Source organism: Bufo bufo, chromosome 1, assembly GCF_905171765.1.
Source record: "Bufo bufo chromosome 1, aBufBuf1.1, whole genome shotgun sequence".
NCBI classification, from domain to species: Eukaryota; Metazoa; Chordata; class Amphibia; order Anura; family Bufonidae; genus Bufo; species Bufo bufo.
Window position 1 is genome coordinate 524633603 of NC_053389.1, and position 21685 is coordinate 524655287.

Below are 21685 nucleotides of genomic sequence, written 5' to 3' on the forward strand. Positions count from 1 at the left end.
TGATCAGTGGGGTGCTGGATGTCTGACCCCCACAGAGCTGATGACCAGGGGGTCATAAAATATCATGAAACTGGACAACCCCTTTGAGGTATTATCCTGTGGAAATGCTATATACCGGTATCTCTAAAGTGGAAATAGCTCTTTAAGATCATATGGACAGATGTGCCCACAAAACAATGACTAGTGCCACTATGAAGCCAGCTGTGGTTGCAACAAATGAATACCAGCAACAGCATCCCTATAATAGTGGCAGGCAAGGTTGTACTGCTAGTTAGATCTTAATAGAACTGAAGGTTAACATATGAAATAATTATTTTCTTGGTATTAATCTTGCATGAAAACTGAAAACTGAAATTAGAAAAAAAGATTTTGTCTACGGATCATGTCTGGTAATGCAGCTCAGTACCATCTCATCAGGCTGTGTCCGGTATTGCAAATAATGCCCATTTACTTGAGCTGGGCTGAACTCCCAATATCAGACAAAACTCACTGTTTCTAGGAAAAAATTTAAAAACAAATGATGTCAAACAATCTCTTTAATGTACTGAATAAGTGGAATTGGCACAATAAATGCTATTCTTTGCTTATACTGATTATGAGAAGCTCCTTAATAAACCCAATAACTTGTTCACTCCCTAATCTCAGGCATGTATTCCAGTTTATGACATTAAAATTAAGAATACAATGAAATAATCTACCAACAGATATCTATACACGTTGGTTACTTTTAAAGATTTGTATAATTTCATATACAGAATTATTGTACATTTTCATGAAAACATAAAATCTGATTAAAAAATCTTTTTTATTACCAGCTAGACACTGGATATATAATGAAAAATGTTAACCCCAGCTAGTGTACTGTTTATAGGGGAGCAATAAAAGGGGGTGTATATGATACAGGAAATGTATATGGAAAGAGCGGTTACCATATAACAACAATAATGCCAGTCAGATTTTAATTAGGGAAAATTGTATTATGCTGCTCAGAATTATTTATCCTAACACTCCCACATTATGGATTTCTACAAATGCCAACATTAAACATTTGTTTGAATCTTGTGCAAGGGAAAAATATAAAGAGAGACTTGCCAAAGAGATGTGGCAAGGTGCCAGCTCCCTTTGCTGTAGTCAGTTCAGTTTGCTCTTCACAACTTTCTTTCACAGCAACTGAATGATAAACATCTTGCCTTGCTTTTGTGGGGACTATTATATTTCAGAGGGTTTTTTTTTTTTATATTTTTTTTAAAGTCTGCATATTATTTGTAAAGAGTTAAATAATAAAAAATAAAAAAAAACTTTAAGCCAGTGAGGCATGAAACATAATCACATTACAAAATCAAACAATGTCATGGACTGGTCTGTCACTAGTTACACAAGTAACTGAATACAGAGGAACAAGTCTTATTAAGGGTGTAGACCAGAGTTGATTCTTCCAAAAGTTAATCTCCAGGTAACTTGGCATGGAGAATATACAACTTGAAAGACACTACATTCCTGATTAATTATATACTGCAAATACTTTTGCTTCCTGTTGATACACCTAATCCCACAGATGCAAGTTTTACCAATCACAAGTCAATGCTGGAGAGGACAAACTATGTAGTCTCTTCTCACAGCAACACCATAACACATACCAGACCACGGAGAATACTAATAAAAGTCAACAACGGACCAAGCCAAGGATGAAAATAGCTTTTTTTCCCCAGTCAAGATAAAAACCGAGACTTTAAACATACAGTATGAAAAGAAGTACATAACAGAACCATTACCAAGCCCTATCTTTCCTGTTCATTTTCTGATGTTTATAAAATAACATACTCTATGTTGACATCGTCATTAGAGATGAGTGAAGTTTTGAAAAATTAGATTCGGCAACTTCGCCAAAGTTAGACAAGAAATTTGATCCGAATTAAAATTAGTCACGATGCGTGAGTTGAACGCATTGCACCCGCACTGAATACCGACCAATTCATTTCTATGGGGCTGTTCACATGAGCGGTGATTTTCACACATCACTTGTGCCCCATAGAAGTGAATGGGGTTGCGTGAAAATCGCAAGCATCCGCAAGCAAGTGCGGATGCGGTGCGATTTTCACGCACGGTTGCTAGGAGACGATCGGGATGGAGACCTGATCATTATTATTTTCCCTTATAACATGGTTATAAGGGAAAATAATAGCATTCTGAATACAGAATGCATAGTAAAATAGCGCTGGAGGGGTTAAAAATAAATAAATATTTTTTTAACTCACCTTAGTCCACTTGATCGCGCTGCCCGGCTTCTCTTCTGTCTCCTTTGTTGAACAGGACCTGTGGTGAGCATTCATTACAGGAACAGGACCTCTGGTGACGTCCTTACTCATCTTTTCCATTCTGACCAGACCCCTATGACAACTTCTTTCAGCCGTGTCCTGTCTCTCCAAGTTTAAAACACAGATATCCTGACTTTTCCAAAAATACGTGCCCTAACATTGTTATCCTGCTGCTGTCACCAATATTGTGCCCCCTAATGCCCACAAATAGTATACTGAAAAAATTATAGTATCATACATATAACCCCCCTTAGGCTTGAGTGAATCAACCTTCGGATAAATTTAAAATAGCAAACCGAAGTGGGCTTTAGTACTGAGGTACCAGTTAGTATCAAAGCCCACTTCGGATTGCTATTTTAAATAGTTTTTATATATGCAGATATGAATACAGTAGTTATTCACCAAAGTCTTGCGCGACTCCAGGTGAGACAAACTTTGGCTCCATGAAGCCAATACATGTTAATTCTGTACGGAAACAGCATGAAAATCAAAGTATTTGAATGAATCGACTTCGGATCTATGATCCGAAGGTCGATTCGCTCAAGGCTAGTCCCCCCCCATAGTAATAGTTCTGCACAAAGTCCCATCAATAGTAATAATTCTCTCCCCAAGTGTCCTCATTAGCAATAGTGGCCCCAATAGTAATAATGTTCCTCAATAGTGCCCCCATTAGTAGCAATGCAATCCATATTGTGCCAATAATAATGTCCCCACAGTAACTCCAATAGTAATAATGCCACCATAGTGTCTCTAGTAGAAATAAGACCTCCTATAAGTGTCCTCAGTAGTTAGAGTGCCCCCTATAGTGCTCCTCTTATATCGGTGCCTGTGCCTGCTGCCACTCTGTGCTTCCAGGCACCGTTCTACTCACCTGCTTCCCCTCCCCTGTATCTTCGGTCCTCTCTTTCCTGGCAGGCTGCAGCCTGGCCTTCCCCGCAAGGTATCACCCTTCTGCCCACAGGTCACTCATGCTTCCTCTGTCTCTTAAAGGGCCAGAGCACACGCCATAATATACACCAATCTATGACTCGCCACCTTTGGCTACTTAAGGAGGAAGATGCCTGATCAATAGGTAGTCTAGTTTGTAGTCCCCAGTAGTTATAACGCGCCAGCAATGCCCACTGTAGTTATGACACAGCAGTGTTTATAATGCCCCTGTGCGTTGCCTCCTGTTGTTATAATGCCCCCCTGCAGGGCCTCCTATAGTTAAAATACCCCTGTAGTTTCCCCCTCATAGGACAGACTATCCGTAGATTTAATTAAGTGTTCTTGCATGGCAAGACCACTTACTGTTATCTCACATATATAATCTTATTATTATAGCCAAATTTACCACCCTTACTCCTCCCACAGTTTTTACACTACATAAACAGTAATATACCGAAACGTGCAGATTGTTCCCGATTGGTGTGCTATTACTTTGTGGAACGTTTTGCTGAATGGTTTACAAAATATCTGCGTTTTTGTGGCGAAATTGGTCCCATGGGAATGAATAGCGGAATGTTCAAAACTAGAGTGGGAGCTGAAAAAAGCTAGAGTGGGAGCTGAAAAATCAGGACATGATTTCTAAACTGCCACCACTCCCTCATTTTCAAGCCCACCTACACAAATCTTATATCAAAGCGTTCAGCTATCCCTGCTGCCACTAGAAATGTCCACGGCTTAGCCATAGTCCTGATAGTTTCATTCATTGAAACTCCACTCTAGCCACCTCAAATTTGAAGGGCAATTTCTAAACTGCGACTGTGCCTTCATTTTTTATATTTCAGAGACATATGCATCAAATGTAGGTCTGGGTCTTATGATTCTCACGATATAAAGCTTTTTGCTGTAGGATTTATAATTTTTAAACTACAACCGTTTGAAGATGGCAACCACCAGTGAAGTGAGCAAGTTGGAGCAGTTTGTTTTTAACCGCTCTTCTCTGCCCTTGCTGTAGAGTGAGTTGCCATAGGAACCCAGGTGTGTGAGCAGCCAGCAGAGTGACAAAAGCTAGAGTGTGAGCTGAAAAATCAGGACATTATTTCTAAACTACTACCACTCCCTCATTTTCAAGCCCACCTACACAAATCGGCTGCTTATGTCTTTATGAATGTATGTTTTAATGTAACTGTGAAGCACTTTGGGCGGCAACAACATTGCAATTAAATGTGCTATATAAATAAAAGTTGAAATGCATTTCTCACTCTATCAAGCTTGCCATGTGCACTTTTAAAATTTGATCAATTAATTGATAGTGTAATGTTTACTATCTTTACTCACTCCACACAGTTACTCTGCCCACTCCATACAGTTACTCTGCTCAGTCTAACCTTTCCACAGTTACTCCAGCCACTCCATCCAGTTACTCCACCCACTCCAGTTGTAGACTATTGGTGGAGGCAAGAACACCACACAATTTCCTCAGAAATTGTAGCTTTTCTAGTTTTTAATATCATCTCTTTGTTGATGACACCTGACTATGCCCTTCATCCTGTGACATCACCCCTGCTGTACTACAGAATACTAGTGATTGCCTGTCTGATGTCTTTAATATCATGTCCTCACTTTATCTGAAACTAAATCTTTCAAAAACCTAACTTCTTTTATTTTCACCATCTACTAACATACCTAAACATGATATCTCCGTCTGAGTGTGCGGCAATACCATATCTCCTGGGCAACATGCTTGCTGTCTCAGTGTTATGTTTGACACTGATCTTTCCTTTACTCCCTATATTCAATTACTTGCCAGCTCATACCACCTGCACCTCAAAAACATCAATAGAATCTACCCCTTTTTTACGGCAGAAACAACAAAAACTCTTATTGTTTCCCTGATCCATTCTTGCCTTGATAAATGTAATTAATCATTACTAATCGGTCTTCCCTTCCCCTGCAGTAAGGAATCCTGAGCTGGGCAGGGGGCCGACTATCTGTACTCAGAGAGATCACTATGTTATCAGTGGTATTTCACAGGACTGCAGGTAACATCTATTCTCTGTACTCAGAGAGATCACTGTGCCATCTGTGGTATTACATAGGACTGCATGTGAGATCAACTATCTGTACTCACAGAGATCATTGTGTTATCTGTTCTACCTGTACCACGAGCCACACCAGAAATGCAGCGGTAGATTAGGGAGGGTATCAAGTGGCTCAAAAGCTGGTGTAGGAAGGAGGGGTTTGGGTTCCTGGTTAACTGGGCAGACTAATCTGTTGGCTACAGGCTCCATCGTAGGGATGGGCTGCACCTCAATAGGAAAGGTGTAGCTGTTTTGGGGGAGAAGATGGCTAAAAGGTTGAAGGAGTGTTTAAACTAGGGACTGGGGAGGGTAATTACATTATAGGAGGGGAAGATAGTGCAGATAGAGACCGGGGGCAAGGTAATGAAACTGGGGGGAGGAATGGAAGGAGGGACTAGAACAGTTCATAAGGAAAGGTGTAGGGTACAAAATATACATAAACCTCTTAAATGTATGTATACTAATGCCAGAAGCCTGACTAATAAAACTGGGGAACTGGAATTAGTGATGTGTGAGGAGGACTATGACATAGTGGGAATAACTGAGACATGGCTGGATGATAGCTATGACTGGGCAGTTAATGTACAAGGTTACAGTCTGTTTAGAATGAATTGTTAAAACCAGAGAGGGGGAGGGGTCTGCATTTATGTAAAGTCCTGTCTAAAGCCCACACCCCGGGAAGATTTAAGTGAGGGAAATGGACATGTGGAGTCACTGTGGGTAGAAACACATGGAGGCAAAAACAATAATAAAATACTGATAGGGGTTTGTTATAAGCCACCTAATATAAGAGTCTACAGAGAATCTACTACTAATCGCGGCACCTATGAGGTAACGCAAAGGGATGCACCATCCTCTGCCTTCTGATTGGAGCCTCCGCAGTGAAATCGCAGTGCTTCAATCAGTTACCATAGCAGCCTGGACGCTGCTGAAGCCTTCCAGGCCTGCCATGGTAAGCTCCCTGCTGCTGTGTGCACAAAGCACAACGCAGTAGGGAGCATGTTAAAATCCTATTCCATCTCTATTAGGGGGAATAGGACAAGGGATCAAAAGATCCCAGGTTCTAGCCCCCTACGGGGGGCTAATAGTTATTAAATATTAAGTTAGAAAAGCTATATAAATATATAAAAAAACTGTACAATATTAAAAGATTAAATCACCCCCCCTTTCACTATTTTACATATAGAAATAAATTAACAATAAAAAAAATAAACATATCAGATATCGCCATGTTCAAAAATGTCTGAACTATTAAAAACTATTAAATACTGTTTAAAAATACCTGTGCGGTGAACACCGTAATGGAAAAAAATAAAACCACACGATTCTCCATTTTTAGTCATCTTCCTCCCCCTGAAAACTGAATAACAGTGATCAAAAAGTCGTACGTACCACAAAAATGGTACCAATAAAAACTACAGTGCCTCCTGCAAAAAACAAGCCCTCATATAGCTCTGTGGATGGAAACATAAAAATGGTATGGCTGCAAAGAAAATGTAGATTTTTTTCAAAGGTTTTAATTTTTTTAAAAGTAGTAAAACAAAAAAAAACTATAAAAGTTTGGTATCACTGTATTCGTATTGAGCCGCAGAATATAAACATCACGTCATTTTTAGTGCACAGTAAACGCTGTGATGTCAAACGTCGAATCTCTTCTGGGAGTCCATCCAGGGTAGCGTGGAAGAGATAAAAGACAAAGTATGGTTTAGCAAACTGGGCATCTAAAAAATATCTGTGAAAGTAAAGCTATTACCCAATCGGTAAGGGTCCAGACACTGGCTTCTAGGTCGTAAAGGCGAATATCTGGGAAGTTTATACCCCGTTATACATAGTTTGTTGGAGGACCTTCAAGGCAATTCTCGGACAAGATCCTGTCCATATAAGTCCTAAACATGGTCTGGAGTAGTTTTTCATCCCAGGGTTTAAGGTAAATAAGGAGGGATTGAGGAAAAAAAAAAAAAAAAAAAAGATATAACAGTTTGCACCTGACCCCTGCTCCATGCTACGTCCCAGGGCAGGTGGTTGCGATGACATGACTGCGGCCTCCTGTGGTGGATTTCAGGCAGCATGATGATGTGCTTATGCACACCTGTGCCAGTCCTGAGACCTGGCGCAGGAAATTGGGATGATGCTATCGTGGCCTCCTGGGTGATTCTACTGCCTTAGGCTGCGTTCACACGGGCGAGATTTCCGCGCGGGTGCAATGCGGTAGGTGAACGCATTGCACCCGCACTGAATCTGGACCCATTCATTTCAATGGGGCTGTTCAGATGAGCGATGATTTTCACGCATCACTTATGCGTTGCGTGAAAATCGCAGCATGCTCTATATTCTGCGTTTTTCACGCAACGCAGGCCCCATAGAAGTGAATGGGGTTGCGTGAAAATCGCATGCATCCGCAAGCAAGTGCGGATGCGGTGCGATTTTCACGCACGGTTGCTAGGTGACTGTCTATACACTGTATTATTTTCCCTTATAACATGGTTATAAGGGAAAATAATAGCATTCTGATTACAGAATGCATAGTAGGTGATCGATTGAGGGTTAAAAAATAAAAAAATTAACTCACCTTCTCCGTTTGTTCGCGTAGTTCTCCCGGTCTTCAGTTCTTTAAAAAGATGAACTATGGGCTAAAGGACCTTTGATGACGTAAGATCACATGCTCCAATCACATGGTCCATCACCGTGGTGATGGACCCTGTGATTGGAGCATGTGATCTGACGCCACCAAAGGTCCTTTAGCCCATAGTTCATCTTTTTAAAGAACTGAAGACCGGGAGAACTACGCGAACAAATGGAGAAGGTGAGTTAATTTTTTTTATTTTTTAACCCTCAATCGATCACCTACTATGCATTCTGTAATCAGAATGCTATTATTTTCCCTTATAACCATGTTATAAGGGAAAATAATAACATCTACACAACACCGAACCCAAACCTGAACTTCTGTGAAGAAGTTCGGGTCTGGGTACCACAGTCGGTTTTTTATCACGCGCGTGCAAAACACATTGCACACGCGCGATAAAAACTGAACATCGGAACGCAATCGCAGTCAAAACTGACTGCAATTGCATTCCTACTCGCGCGGGTTTGCCGCAACACACCAGGACGCATCCGGAACTAATCCGGACACGCTCGTGTGAACCCAGCCTTACAGGCTTCTGACCTAGTGGCCTAAGGCCTATGAGGCTGAATGGTGGGAACAGAAGTTTGGTCATAAACGCCCCGAGGTGCTCATCTCACCTCATAGCAGATGCGCCCGCTGACCTCCAGTGTGCTTTTATAACTGTTAAACTAAAAATCCAAGAAAATCTAATGAATAGTAAAAAGAAAATTATGACCTAATACTTATTCTGAGTACAGCATTGTGTGTGAACAGCTAACCAGTTTCTGAAACAGGCTGACATTCCTGAAATGTAATAAACTGGAATTCACTTCTAGCTAAGATTCACAATGCTCTGTATGCACATTGCAAACAATAAGCCACAGACAACATCTTGCATAGATTTCCTTGACGTTGTATGAATTAAAAATGTGATCTAATAAACCTGCACTAAAACATTGGTTTGCCCACGCAGCCTCATTCCATGTGTTACAGGAATAACATTCATTACAAATTAGCTTTGACAAATTGCTGTATTACATTGTGCGGTCCCTTTATCTAGTTAAGAGCCAAACAGTTTAAAGGTGCTTTTTTTTTTACACACTTTTGTGTTCTTTGCATATGTTGATTTTGCAGTATTTTTTTGCGCCATCTCCATATATTAGTTTAAGGTTGATGGGAAACATAAAATGCAGGGCACACAAGTGTTTTTTCTTTGCTGCTAGCATTTTTGTTTATTAGGTGTTTTTTTTTTGGTCTTTCTTGATGCTTTCCAAAAAATGAGAAGCATGCTTTAACTTTTGGTGTTTAAAAGTGTTTCAACATCACCTTCTCTATAGGGTAAAAAAACACCTTGAAGTAAATGCTAGTGGTCCAGATATACCCATGTGTCTACATCTAAAATCTGTTGGAACAATTTTGTCAACTAAGGTTTTTATTATTTTTTGACTTGCTCTAAAAGGGGCAGAGCTTCATTCTAGTTGGGCCACAATTCTGTCTCAAAGTAAGCCAACCAATAGTTGGTAAATAATCAGATCTAGATAGCCTTATGATATTTATAGGACTAGTAAATCTTGGCCACTGTCTGCAGAAAAACATGACAAAGCAGCAGATAAATGCAGGTGCCAAAAAAGCTCTTAAATGTTTATTTGAGTGTTTTTTTTACAGGCAAAAAAAGTGTCTAAGGACCATGAAGGTGTTTTCCAGGACTTAACTACTGATTCACTTGAATGGTAGCAGCTCTGTAGTAACCAGCCATGTCCACTACACAGTTTACGAAGCTGTGTATTTTGGTACCTGGTTCAGGAGATACAGCTCATGTAAACACCTGACCAGCAGAGGTGTCGGGATTCAGACCACATCAACCTGAAATAGATGACCTATCTAAAGGGCTCTTTCACACGGGTGAGTTTTCCAGATGTGATGCGTGTGGCGAGTGCATAGCATCTATATTGAATCCATTCATTTCATGCATCATCTCTGCAATCTGGAAAAAAAAAGCATGTTCAGCCTACCCTCTATGACTGTGTATACAGAGATAGCTGTCAATCACTGATAGGACCGCCTCCTTGACTTCAAAGACCAGAATGAGCAGGAATTTTAGAGGATGAAATACAACTTATACTGAATCTTTTCCCATAAAACTATAAATCAATCTGCTCAGCATCTCCTACTCTGCAACATGCTGAATGCAGCTTACATTGCATTTTCATGCTGACAGGTTCCCTTTAAGGATAGATCATCAATAGTTAAGTCCTTTTAACGTTGAATGTAATCTGGCAACAGTTGAGAGAAAACATACTACAGGATTTTTTAGGATATATAATTCTGCATCATTTGAATGGACATGCAATACAAATAGTCCAATGGACCTCGTCAAAGCTTTATATAGTCCCCAACATTTTCTGCTTGCTACAAACATACAAAATCAACTAGTACATTTAAGCACAACATAATCTTCAAGATTACTGCTTACATCAAGACATAAAAATATTTGGGTTGCGGTGTATGAGAGTTACTAGGTTACAGAGATTCTTCTCCCAACTGGAAAAGTGCATTGAGAAAAACAATGTTGCCACGTAGCTCTAGGGGACCATGCAGAAGATTTCACTATTCCCTAAAGGAACCATTCACTCTAACAAAAAGATCACTGCTGTACAAAATTGAACACTTCCTTAAGGATGTTTTCAAACAATTACTATTCTAAACTTCTACTACCATTGAACTTCTATTCTGTGCAAGTTTAATGTAAAAAAACAAACAAAAAAAAAACCTGACAATTATGGCCACCTATCAAAATGAAACATTCATCACATGTTTCCAAGTACAATGTCCCTCCCCTGTTCTGGCATCCAATATTTTATTGCATAGAACACCCAAGATTAGATACAACTAGCCTGTATTAGTCTAAAACTAAATCAGAATGCATGTGTAATGTGTAAACATTGGAGGATATTTATTAAGACCAGAATATTACAGGCTGATTTTAATCTATGCCCCTCTGGCGTCAGATCCCTACAATCAACAGGCGCATGTCTCTTAATAAATGTGGTGAATCTGTGCAATTCCCTGGACCAAACTGGAAAGCTACACCAGTAAGGGAGCTAGTGAAGATTTCCACTGTAATCCAAAATTATACGTAATTCCTGGGGTAGATTACAATAAATGTGCTGAGCTGGCTATAGAAGCCTCTGAACCCCCCTGCTCCACCCTTTTGAAAAGGTGGCAAGCAAGGCTCTAAACAGTTTTCCGGTGTCCAGGGGATGTCCTCCTTTGTAACACAAATTTATGTTTTTAAACCTGGTCATCCTACACCACTCAGCTCACGATATCTCAAGCCAAGAGGAAAACGTAAGGACGGAAATGTCGGTGTAAATACATAGGACATGGTTAAACGACGGAATACTGGGTTTACAGGCTAAGGCGACGTGCAATTTTGAATATAATAGAAATGGTTTATTTTATGCAAAAATTATAAAAAATGAAACAATTTTACAAATAATCTTGGAGAAAAAAAATTCTACCACTTTGTGCACATGGCTCCTGTCTCGACCTATTTGGCTCCATAGAAATCAGTTAAAAAAAAAACATGGATTTAATCTGATGCTGCAGTATGCTCCTTCCTTTCAACTTGCCTTTGCATTTTTAAACCTAGAGAAGTTTGTAATCAAGGAGACAGATAAATCTGCAAAGGAGCTATACATAGAAAATGGTAGGAGATTTTGAAGAGGTTATCCCATGAAAAGTATTACTATTCAATCAATATGGCATTTCTAATGAAGTATTCTTCTAAAATAAATGCAATAAAGTATTATTAGTTTTTTATGTCCTCTCTGGTAGTGAGTGTCCCCTGCTGTTTCTCCTGTGGTCGAAATTCTGGTCCAACATGCTATGCATGCAGTGATGAACCCTGCTCCATTTTGCCTTTCTGTGCTGGCTCAGTATTCTCAAAGTGAAGCAGGTGAAGTCGCCCAGTCACCTTTTATTCATTCATCTATAACTACTTCTTAATTTATAGAAGTATATCGCTATATCAATCTCCATACAGTGCAGAAGGAAGTTGGAAGTGGGGGTGGCATTGAATACTAATTCACTATTTATGAGTGGACTCCTGGGGCTGTGTGTAAGGGACTATTTTCTATGCAGGGGAGGAAGACAGAAGGACAGAGCTTTGGGAACCGTTGGGACAAATTTAGCAAGAGTGGACTGTAATGCACTTCTGGAAGAAGCAGCTACTTAATGGTCAACATTGATGAGCTGCTGTCCACCTACAGAAAGTTGAGGGGTAAGTAAAGGTGAAAATTATACTGGAGTGCTGTGTTTTCTGCATTGGCATATGTAAAATAATGGTGTGCATTAATCTAGTTTATTTTCTTTCTATAACCCCAATAAATCAAGACTATTTGCAAAAAATACTTTATATTTTTTAGTTCAGAAACCGATGTATTGGAACAATGAAAACACAGCCTTCACATTTATTAGACTGAATGAACAAAGCTCAAGTTTAGTTGCATGAGAAGTGTAATAATTTAAGAACTGCTTTGTTTTACATAAAAAACATGCAATATTAATGACAAATATGATGGTCATGCCTGGTAGTGGTTATCTGCAAAGATCATGCAAAATGCTATCACTTACTGGTACTTCCACATATTTCGAGGCAGCTTTTACCTAGAAATGCAATGTAATACTGAACAGTTATAGAAATAATTAGTAATATCATTTTTTTCTGTTCTGAGAATATTACTGCATTCTCTGACTTAATTACTTACTATCGTTTTAATTAAATCAGGTTACCAGATAAGTCAATTTAATTATTTCATTCACATTTTGGAATACTATAACCCAGAGACAAATTAGAAAACGTGCCCTTCCAAGAAACGAATGACACATTAGACAGACAGAAAAGGATCAATTTAGATTTTAATTTACGTTCTTCTGTTTCATGGATTTCCTCCTTAGCAGGACAAGGTTTATTCACTGTGAACATATTTAATATCACAGCAATAGATTAAATTGCAATAACAGAAAAAAAAATCTAGAGGTCAAGAGTTTCAGAAACCTCAGCAATAACCTGTAACTCAAAGCATTATTAAAGAGCCACTGTCCGCATGATCAACCCTATTAAACCAGGCATATTGCCCTTAAGGAATAATCCCTTTCACCTTTCAGTGATAAGGCTAGACATCTTATCCAGCCTTGTGTTTTTGTGTCAGCGCAGAGGCTCAGTGTTTTGGCGCTTGCACGGTGAATCGGATGCTTTGTGAGCTTGGAAAGCAGCAGAAGATCCAATGCACAGGCACAGTCAGCTTAGTGACTTCACGTCAGAGCAGTGAATCTGATGGGCGCTGCTTTAGGAGCAGTGCTCCTAGTTCTCTGGCCAGCTGCCTGGTGCTCCAGCCAGGTAATTTACATAAATATACAAATTTATATATATCTCTGCCATTATTAACCCTTTATAGAAAAGAAAGATATTGTTTTACTCAGCATGATCAACCCTATCAGGCAAAATGCATGGTTAAATAGGTATGATCATCAGGAGTAGACTGAGAAGTTAAAAGTGGCACTCGGAAAAAAAAAAAAAAATCTGAAAGTGGCCCCAGGTGCAAATTGACAGAAGGTCAATTAGACAGGGTCAGCAATACTATAGCACAAATTACTTTCCCAGCAGAACCATATACCATAGTACAGCACAATATATTACCCAAAAAGCTGTCCCTTTGTTGTGGTTATCAGTATATGCCATTTTATGACCTCTTTCTCCTCCAGTTGGCTCTGATTAAGATATGGAGCATGGGGCTTAGGAGGTGAGAAGCAGGCCACAGCAGTTAAATTCATGAGGGCACGTGCAGTCCCTGGCTGGGTACATGAGTACCTGATTCTGACAGCATTACCACTGAGAGCTCATTATGTACTTGGCCAGTGGCAGAGAGAATGGCACCCTGTAGGGTCTACAGCCAGTCCACCCCTCATGATCATGCTGACAGAGGCTATTTAAATATGTCAGTAAATTTGCACCTAAGAAACTAGCTGACCTGTTGCATGTGCACTTGACAAGTGAACACATCTGTGTTGGTCTCATGTCTATGAACGCCCGCATTGCTGAGAACAATTATGTTTTAATATAAGAAAATCAGCCTCTAGGAGCAATGGGGATGTTGCCTTTACATCTAGAGGCTCAGTTCCCTCTGCACTTTGAATAACAGGACCAGGTAGTGTAAACGTCATCTCGCCTATCTGGCCCTGATTTCTCCTAAAGTCAAAGTGCAGGGGTTGCGGCAGTTGCACGCCCCCCAATGCTCCAAAAGGCTTATTTGCCTATATTAAAACATATTTTTTCTCAGCAATGCAGGCTAATATGAACACATGACCAACCGAGATGCCTTCAGTTGCCAAGCGCGCATGCAACAGGTCAACCAGTTTCAAAGGTATCTGCTGACAGATACCCTTTAAATCTTACCAACCTTCTAATAATACAGTTTTTAAAATATTTACTAGTTGATAACTCTCTGCAAATATCTTGGTTAAGGCCCTCTTAAACCGGGTGATTTCCATTTCAATTATTGGGAACAAGTGTTCACAGGAATAAGGAATAAAAGGATAACAGGCCTGTATGATGTGCTACTGATCAGTCAATAAATGAGCAAGAGTTTGTTTTTCGAATAATTTGCAATTTTCGTCATAATATGATGAATCAAAAAGATGCATGATTATCGTCCAAACATCTTCCTGTGTAATCAGGTGTGTGCTGCCAATAATCAATAGAACTGAATGAGGGAAGAAGAGCTGTGGTAGCAATCATTCCTCCCCATTCACTTTGCATCGGCATGTGTAATAGGCCAGTGCAAATGACCACTGATCAATGTGTTTATCGCTGACCGGCACTTGTCCTGCTTGAACATCAGGCAGTGTAATAGTGTTCATTGTCTGGCCATGGTGAATTACTGTACCAGTCAAAAGTTTGGACACACTTTTTAATTCCATGTTTTTTCTTGTTTTCTTTTTATTTTCTTCATTATAGATTCATATTGAAGATATGAAAATAATGAGTGAACTCATATGGAATAAAAAAAAAAGGATTAAACAAACGAGAATGTGTTTTATACACTGCCTGTCCCAAAAAAAAAAAAGTCGCCACCAAAAAAACAAACAAAAAAAAACATTCTCAATGGGGTTAAGGTCTGGACACTGTGGTGGCCAATCCATGTGTGAAAATGATATCTCATGCTCCCTGAACCACTCTTTCACAATTTGAGGCAGATGAATCCAGGCATTGTCAACTTGGAATATGCCCGTGCCATCAGGGAAGAACAAATCCATTGATGGAATAACCTGGTCATTCAGTATGTTCAGGTAGCCAGCGACTCAGCTGACCTCATTCTTGGAGCACATACTGTTGCTGAACCTAGACCTGACCAACTGCAGCAACCCCAGATCATAGCACTGCCCCCACAGGCTTGTACAGCAGGCAGTAGGCATGATGGGTGCATCACTTCATCTGCCTCTCTTCTTACCCTGATGCGCCCATCACTCTGGAACAGGGTAAATCTTGACTCATCAGACCACATTACCCTTTTCCATTGCTCCAGAGTCCAATCTTTATGCTGCCTAGCAAATTGAAGCCTTTTTTTCTGGTTTGCCTCACTGATTAGTGGTTTTCGGCTACATAGCTGTTCAGTCCCAATCCCTTGAGTTCCCTTCACATTGTGCGTGTGGAAATGCTCTTACTTTTACTATTAAACATAGACCTGAGTTCTACTGTTTTTCTTCGATTTGATTTCACCAAACGTTTAAGTGATTGCCAATCACGATCATTCAGGATTTTTTCCCCGCCACATTTCTTCCTCGAATACGATGGGTCCCCACTACTCTTCCAGTTTTTAATAATGTGTAAGACAGTTCTTAACCCAATTTTAGTAGTTTCTGCAATCTCCTTAGATGTTTCTCTGCTTAATGCATGCCAATGATTTGACCCTTCTCAAACAGACTAACATCTTTTGCACGACCACGAGATGTGTCTTTCGACATGGTTGTTTAAGAAATGAGAAGCAACTCATTGCACTAGTTGGGGTTAAATAACTTATTGCCAGTCGAAAGATAATCGCCCATGCAGTAATTATCCATAGGAGGCTCATAACTATTTGCATAGTTAAATCCAGGTGGCGACTTCTTTTTTGGACAGGCAGTGTATTTTACATTTTTCAAACTACCCGCATTGCACTCTTGGCATTCTCTCAAGGTAGTCACCTAGAATGTTTTTAAATTAATAGGTATGTCTTGTCCACAGCTAACTTGTGGAATGACTTCTTTTTACAATGGTTTTGAGACTACTACTGTTCTAATCCATGGCAAGAACCGGCTTAACTAACTAAACAAACGTCCATCATTAAGTTAAGACATGAAGGTCATTCAATCTGGAACATTTCCAGAACTTTGAAGGTAGCCTCAAATGCAATCAAGTAAACCATAAAACACAGAGATGAAACTGGCTTTCATGAGGGCCACCTTTCTAAAGGTAGACCAAGAGTTACTTCTCCTACAGAGGATAAGCTGATTAGAGTTATCAGCCTCAGAAACTGGAAAGGAACAATAGCTCAAATTAAGCTTTCCTAAAATGCTTTAAATAGGTCAAGTACCATGCACACCGCAACATTAACGGTTTAGAGGAAACTGCAAGAATCAGGCCCTTATGGTTAAATTGCTGCAAAGAAGCCACTACCAAGGAACAATCAGAGAATTTCTGGGGCCAACTAATAGACAAGCAATGGGCATTAGTCCAGGGAAAACCTGTACTTTGGTCTGATGAGTCAAAATTTGAGAAAAAGGTGAGCAGATGGTTTCTACATGTTTAGTTCCCACTGTGATTCATGGAGGAGGAGGTGTGATGATGTGGGGGTGCTTTGAAAGTAACACTGTTACAGAGTTATTCAAAATTCAAGGCACACAATCAGCATGGTTACTAAAGCATTCTGTAGCGACATGCCATCCCATTTGGTTTGCACTTAGTGGGATAATCATTCATTTTTCAACAGGACAGGGACAACAAACACACCTCCCGGCTTTGTAAGAGCTAATATTTTGAGTTGGAGGCAGCAGGAAGTCAAAAGGGTATGGATGTGTGGTTTGAAGAACGGATCAGAATCAAAAGTTACCCCAAGGCAGTGTGCTTGGTTGACTGGGGAAAGTGTGCAGCCATTGAATGTCTTAGAATAGGCTAGGATATAGAGGATAGACATTGTGGGATTCTGAATAGTAGGGTCATGATATCTGAACCACACAGGTAAATTTGTGTGTAGTCAGCATAGAAGTGATACTGAAAGCCATGGGACTCTGTGAGCTGTCCCAGGCCAAAGGTCTAGATTGAGAAGAGCAGGGGTCCTAGGACAGAGCAATAAGGGACACTGAAATGGAGGGGATGGGGTGAGGAGGTGTTGTGTGAGTGTGAGACACTAAGTGTCCGGTCTGTAAGGCATGATGTGAACCAGGAGATTGCCAAGTTTGTGACATCAAGAGATGAGAGAATTAGTAGCATAGTGGTCAACTGTGTCAAAGGCAGATGATAGGTTAAGGATGAGGAAGACATAGGAATGGTGTTTGGCTTTGGCAGTTAGCAGGTCGTTGGTGACTTTGGTAAGAGCAGCTTCAGTGGAGTGGTGGGTAGATTGTAGCAGGTCAAATAGGCAATAGAAAGAGAGGTGGGAGGAAAGTTCAAAGTGGACATGTCTTTCAAGTAACTTTGAGTTGTATGGGAGTAGTGACATGGGGCGATAGATAGACAAAGAAGATGGGTCAAGGGATGGATTTTTGAGGATGGGTGTGATGGTAAAATGTTTAAAACAGGAGGGGAAGAAACCTGAGGTTAGCGATAGGAGGAAGAGATGAGTTAGGGCAAGGACAGGGATGAGGTGGGATTGGATCGAGTCAAGCACACAGGTGATGAGATGTGATCTGGAGAGTAGAGTGCAAAGTTCTCTTTCTGTAATAGCGGAGAAGCTGGTTTTTGGGGAAGAGGACCAAATAGGTGTGTAGAGGGGCTGTGGGGACTGCAGGCTAAAGCTTTATCTGATATAGTATGATCACCCGACCGTAACCCAATTCAGATGGTTTGGGTTGAGATAGACTGTAAAGTAAAGACAAAGCAACCAATAAGTGCTCATCACCTCTGGGAACTTCTTCAATTCTTCAAGACTGTTGGAAAACTATTCCAGATGACTACCCCATGAAGCTGGTTGAGAGAATGGCAAGAGTATGCAAAGCCGTCATCAAACCAAAAGGTGGGGGGGACGGGGACTTTGAAGAATATACTGTAAAACATATTCTGGTTTGCTTAACACTTTTTGTTTACTATTTAATTCCATGTGTGTTCCTTCATCATTTTAATATCTGTAATATGAATCTACAAAAGGAGAAAAAAAAAAAAGAAAAAAGAAAAATCATGGAATGAAAAGATGTGTCTAAACATTAGACTGGTACTGTATTCCCAATAATCAACAGATGTTGTAAACACTACAAATAAAAATTTATTACTACAAGCCTATTACAGAACCATACTTTTTTTTTATTGAAAAATTTTGATAAAAATTTAAGAAGTTTAATACACATTTCTTTTATCTATTTGTTATATGCATGCTGTTTATTTTCAGTGTTCAGCATCAGTTTCAACAGATCTGCATTGGTACCGTTTTTAGCCATAGAAGTCAATGGGCTGAATTTAAACATACATGTTGCATATTTGCATACAATTTCAGCAACATTCCAAAACAGCAAAGTAAAAAAAAAAGTTAATAACCTTAATATGGAACAAAAATGTATACAGTATGGAAACAAAAATGGAACAACTTGTGAAGAAAAAAACAAACAAAACAGTTTTGCATAACTGTAGTTCAGCTGTATTTTCATATACACTGCTCAAAAAAATAAAGGGAACACTTAAACAACACAATGTAACTCCAAGTCAATCACACTTCTGTGAAATCAAACTGTCCACTTAGGAAGCAACACTGAGTGACAATCAATTTCACATGCTGTTGTGCAAATGGGATAGACAACAGGTGGAAATTATAGGCAATTAGCAAGACACCCCCAATAAAGGAGTGGTTCTGCAGGTGGTGACCACAGACCACTTCTCAGTTTCTATGCTTCCTGGCTGATGTTTTGGTCACTTTAAAATGCTGGTGGTGCTTTCACTCTAGTGGTAGCATGAGACGGAGTCTACAACCCACACAAGTGGCTCAGGTAGTGCAGCTTATCCAGGATGGCACATCAATGCGAGCTGTGTCAAGAAGGTTTGCTGTGTCTGTCAGCGTAGTGTCCAGAGCATGGAGGCGCTACCAGGAGACAGGCCAGTACATCAGGAGACGTGGAGGAGGGCAACAACCCACCAGCAGGACCGCTACCTCCGCCTTTGTGCAAGGAGGAACACTGCCAGAGCCCTGCAAAATGACCTCCAGCAGGCCACAAATGTGCATGTGTCTGCTCAAACGGTCAGAAACAGACTCTATGAGGGTGATATGAGGGCCCGACGTAAACAGGTGGGGGTTGTGCTTGCAGCCCAACACCGTGCAGGACGTTTGGCATTTGCCACTGGTGCCCTGTGCTCTTCACAGATGAAAGCAGGTTCACACTGAGCACATGTGACAGACGTGACAGAGTCTGGAGACGCCGTGGAGAACGTTCTGCTGCCTGCAACATCCTCCAGCATGACCGGTTTGGCATTGGGTCAGTAATGGTGTGGGGTTGCATTTCTTTGGAGGGCCGCACAGCCCTCCATGTGCTCGCCAGAGGTAGCCTGACTGTCATTAGGTACCGAGATGAGATCCTCAGACCCCTTGTGAGACCATATGCTGGTGCGGTTGGCCCTGGGTTCCTCCTAATGCAAGACAATGCTAGACCTCATGTGGCTGGAGTGTGTCAGCAGTTCCTGCAAGACGAAGGCATTGATGCTATGGACTGGCCCGCCAGTTCCCCAGACCTGAATCCAATTGAGCACATCTGGGACATCATGTCTCGCTCTATCCACCAACGTCACGTTGCACCACAGACTGTCCAGGAGTTGGCAGATGCTTTAGTCCAGGTCTGGGAGGAGATCCCTCAGGAGACCGTCCGCTACCTCATCAGGAGCATGCACAGGTGTTGTAGGGAGGTCATACAGGCACGTGGAGGCCACACACACTACTGAGCCTCATTTTGACTTGTTTTAAGGACATTACATCAAAGTTGGATCAGCCTGTAGTGTGTTTTTCCACTTTAATTTTGAGTGTGACTCCAAATCCAGACCTCTATGGGTTGAAAAATTTGATTTCCATTTTTTTATTTTTGTGTGATTTTGTTGTCAGCACATTCAACTATGTAAAGAACAAAGTATTTCAGAAGAATATTTAATTAACTCAGATCTAGGATGTGTTATTTTTGTGTTCCCTTTATTTTTTTGAGCAGTGTACGAGTGTGCAGGAGTCCTAAAACTGTATCCAAAACCAGGGTTCCAAATCATAAAATATTATAACATGCTTTACATCATATTTCTAAGCCATCATAATTAAAGAATTGTGAACATGCAGACTCCAGCTTATTTAAAATGATCTGCCGACAGTGGGAGTACCTCCTATGAAGGCAGACAATGCAGCTGCTATAGGGCCTGTCGTGAAAGGGGGCCTGGCAATGGATGCAAGGCCCATCCCCTAATTACACTGGCTATCAGTGCAGAGGAGAATACGGGATTAGGAGAAGGACCTTTGACCAGTACAGGAAGCCAGAGCATAGCAGTCCAGATGAGAAATCTGAAGGGCCTGTGATGTCATTATCATGCAACCAGTGCAGAGGAGGTAGGTGAAACTGCAGCCGAAACAGTTCATGGAGGGAGTATGGAACACTATATAATATTCAGCAGCTGGCACAGTCCTTGCAAGAGTGATTGCACACTATATAAAAGGCAGCAGGCACAGTTTATCGGGTAAGGCTAGGTGCACACTCGCTATCAGGTTCCATATTCTGTTCCAGCATAGCCAGGGCAGGTAGTGGGAGGGGCTAGTGGTAGGTAGTGAGAGAGGGCAGGGGATGGGGTCCCAATTCAGATTCTTGCTATGGATCCCAACGTTTTCTATGCACGCCCCTGCTGTCGGTCCATGGTGCACAGACATTACTTTCAGCTTCACAATGAAGAATAATTTCCTATTTATGTATCCCGTGCCCATGGAGGAGATACAGACAATTTCTTAATGCCAGCTGCAAACTTTGATCCCTAAAAATAATCTCCTATAGTACTGTTTATAATGGCATACTAAAACATCAGAATCCTATGAAAACTATATACCCATCTATAAACAGAGTGTCAAACTGCAGCTTGAAGGCTTTTTTTTATTAGATTTTATTCATCTGGGGCTGAAAAACATTTTTTATTTGGTCTTTATTAAAAATATTGAGCTTCTATCTGTGTGCATCCTAGTTTCATTTTTTACTTTGAACCTAATAACCCTTATCTCTAAATTACTAAGAGGTCATAAACAATTATTTAGTAAGATAAGGATTGCGCTTTGATGAGTGTTTATAATGTCAGAGAGCAGAGATAAGGAGCCCGTCAGTTCCCTGTCTGATGGAGCTTAGAGAAAATTAAGATCCTGCTAGTAGAGCATCTCAGCTATGTACAGAAAAAGGGACACCATATTTTTAATAACAACCAATTGAAAAAAATAGATTTTTAACTACAATGTACTAATAAAAAAAATTGCCCCCAAAGTTGTACATAGCCTTTAAATTATTGCTGTACC

The 21685-nt window shown here is 40.5% G+C and overlaps 1 protein-coding gene across 6 annotated transcripts in view; it reads right to left on the reverse strand.

Moving 5' to 3' along the window:
* CADPS2 (calcium dependent secretion activator 2) overlaps positions 1 to 21685 on the reverse strand; it is a 786809-nt gene that overhangs the window by 89798 nt on the left and 675326 nt on the right. For 4 of the 6 annotated variants that reach the window (XM_040411674.1, XM_040411668.1, XM_040411706.1 and 1 more), the window contains one exon: positions 12561 to 12593. The exons of the other annotated variants lie outside the window; for them this stretch is intronic. In XM_040411674.1, the coding sequence (XP_040267608.1) occupies positions 12561 to 12593 (33 nt within the window). The remainder of the gene's footprint in view (positions 1 to 12560; positions 12594 to 21685) is intronic. 6 annotated transcript variants of the gene reach the window in all.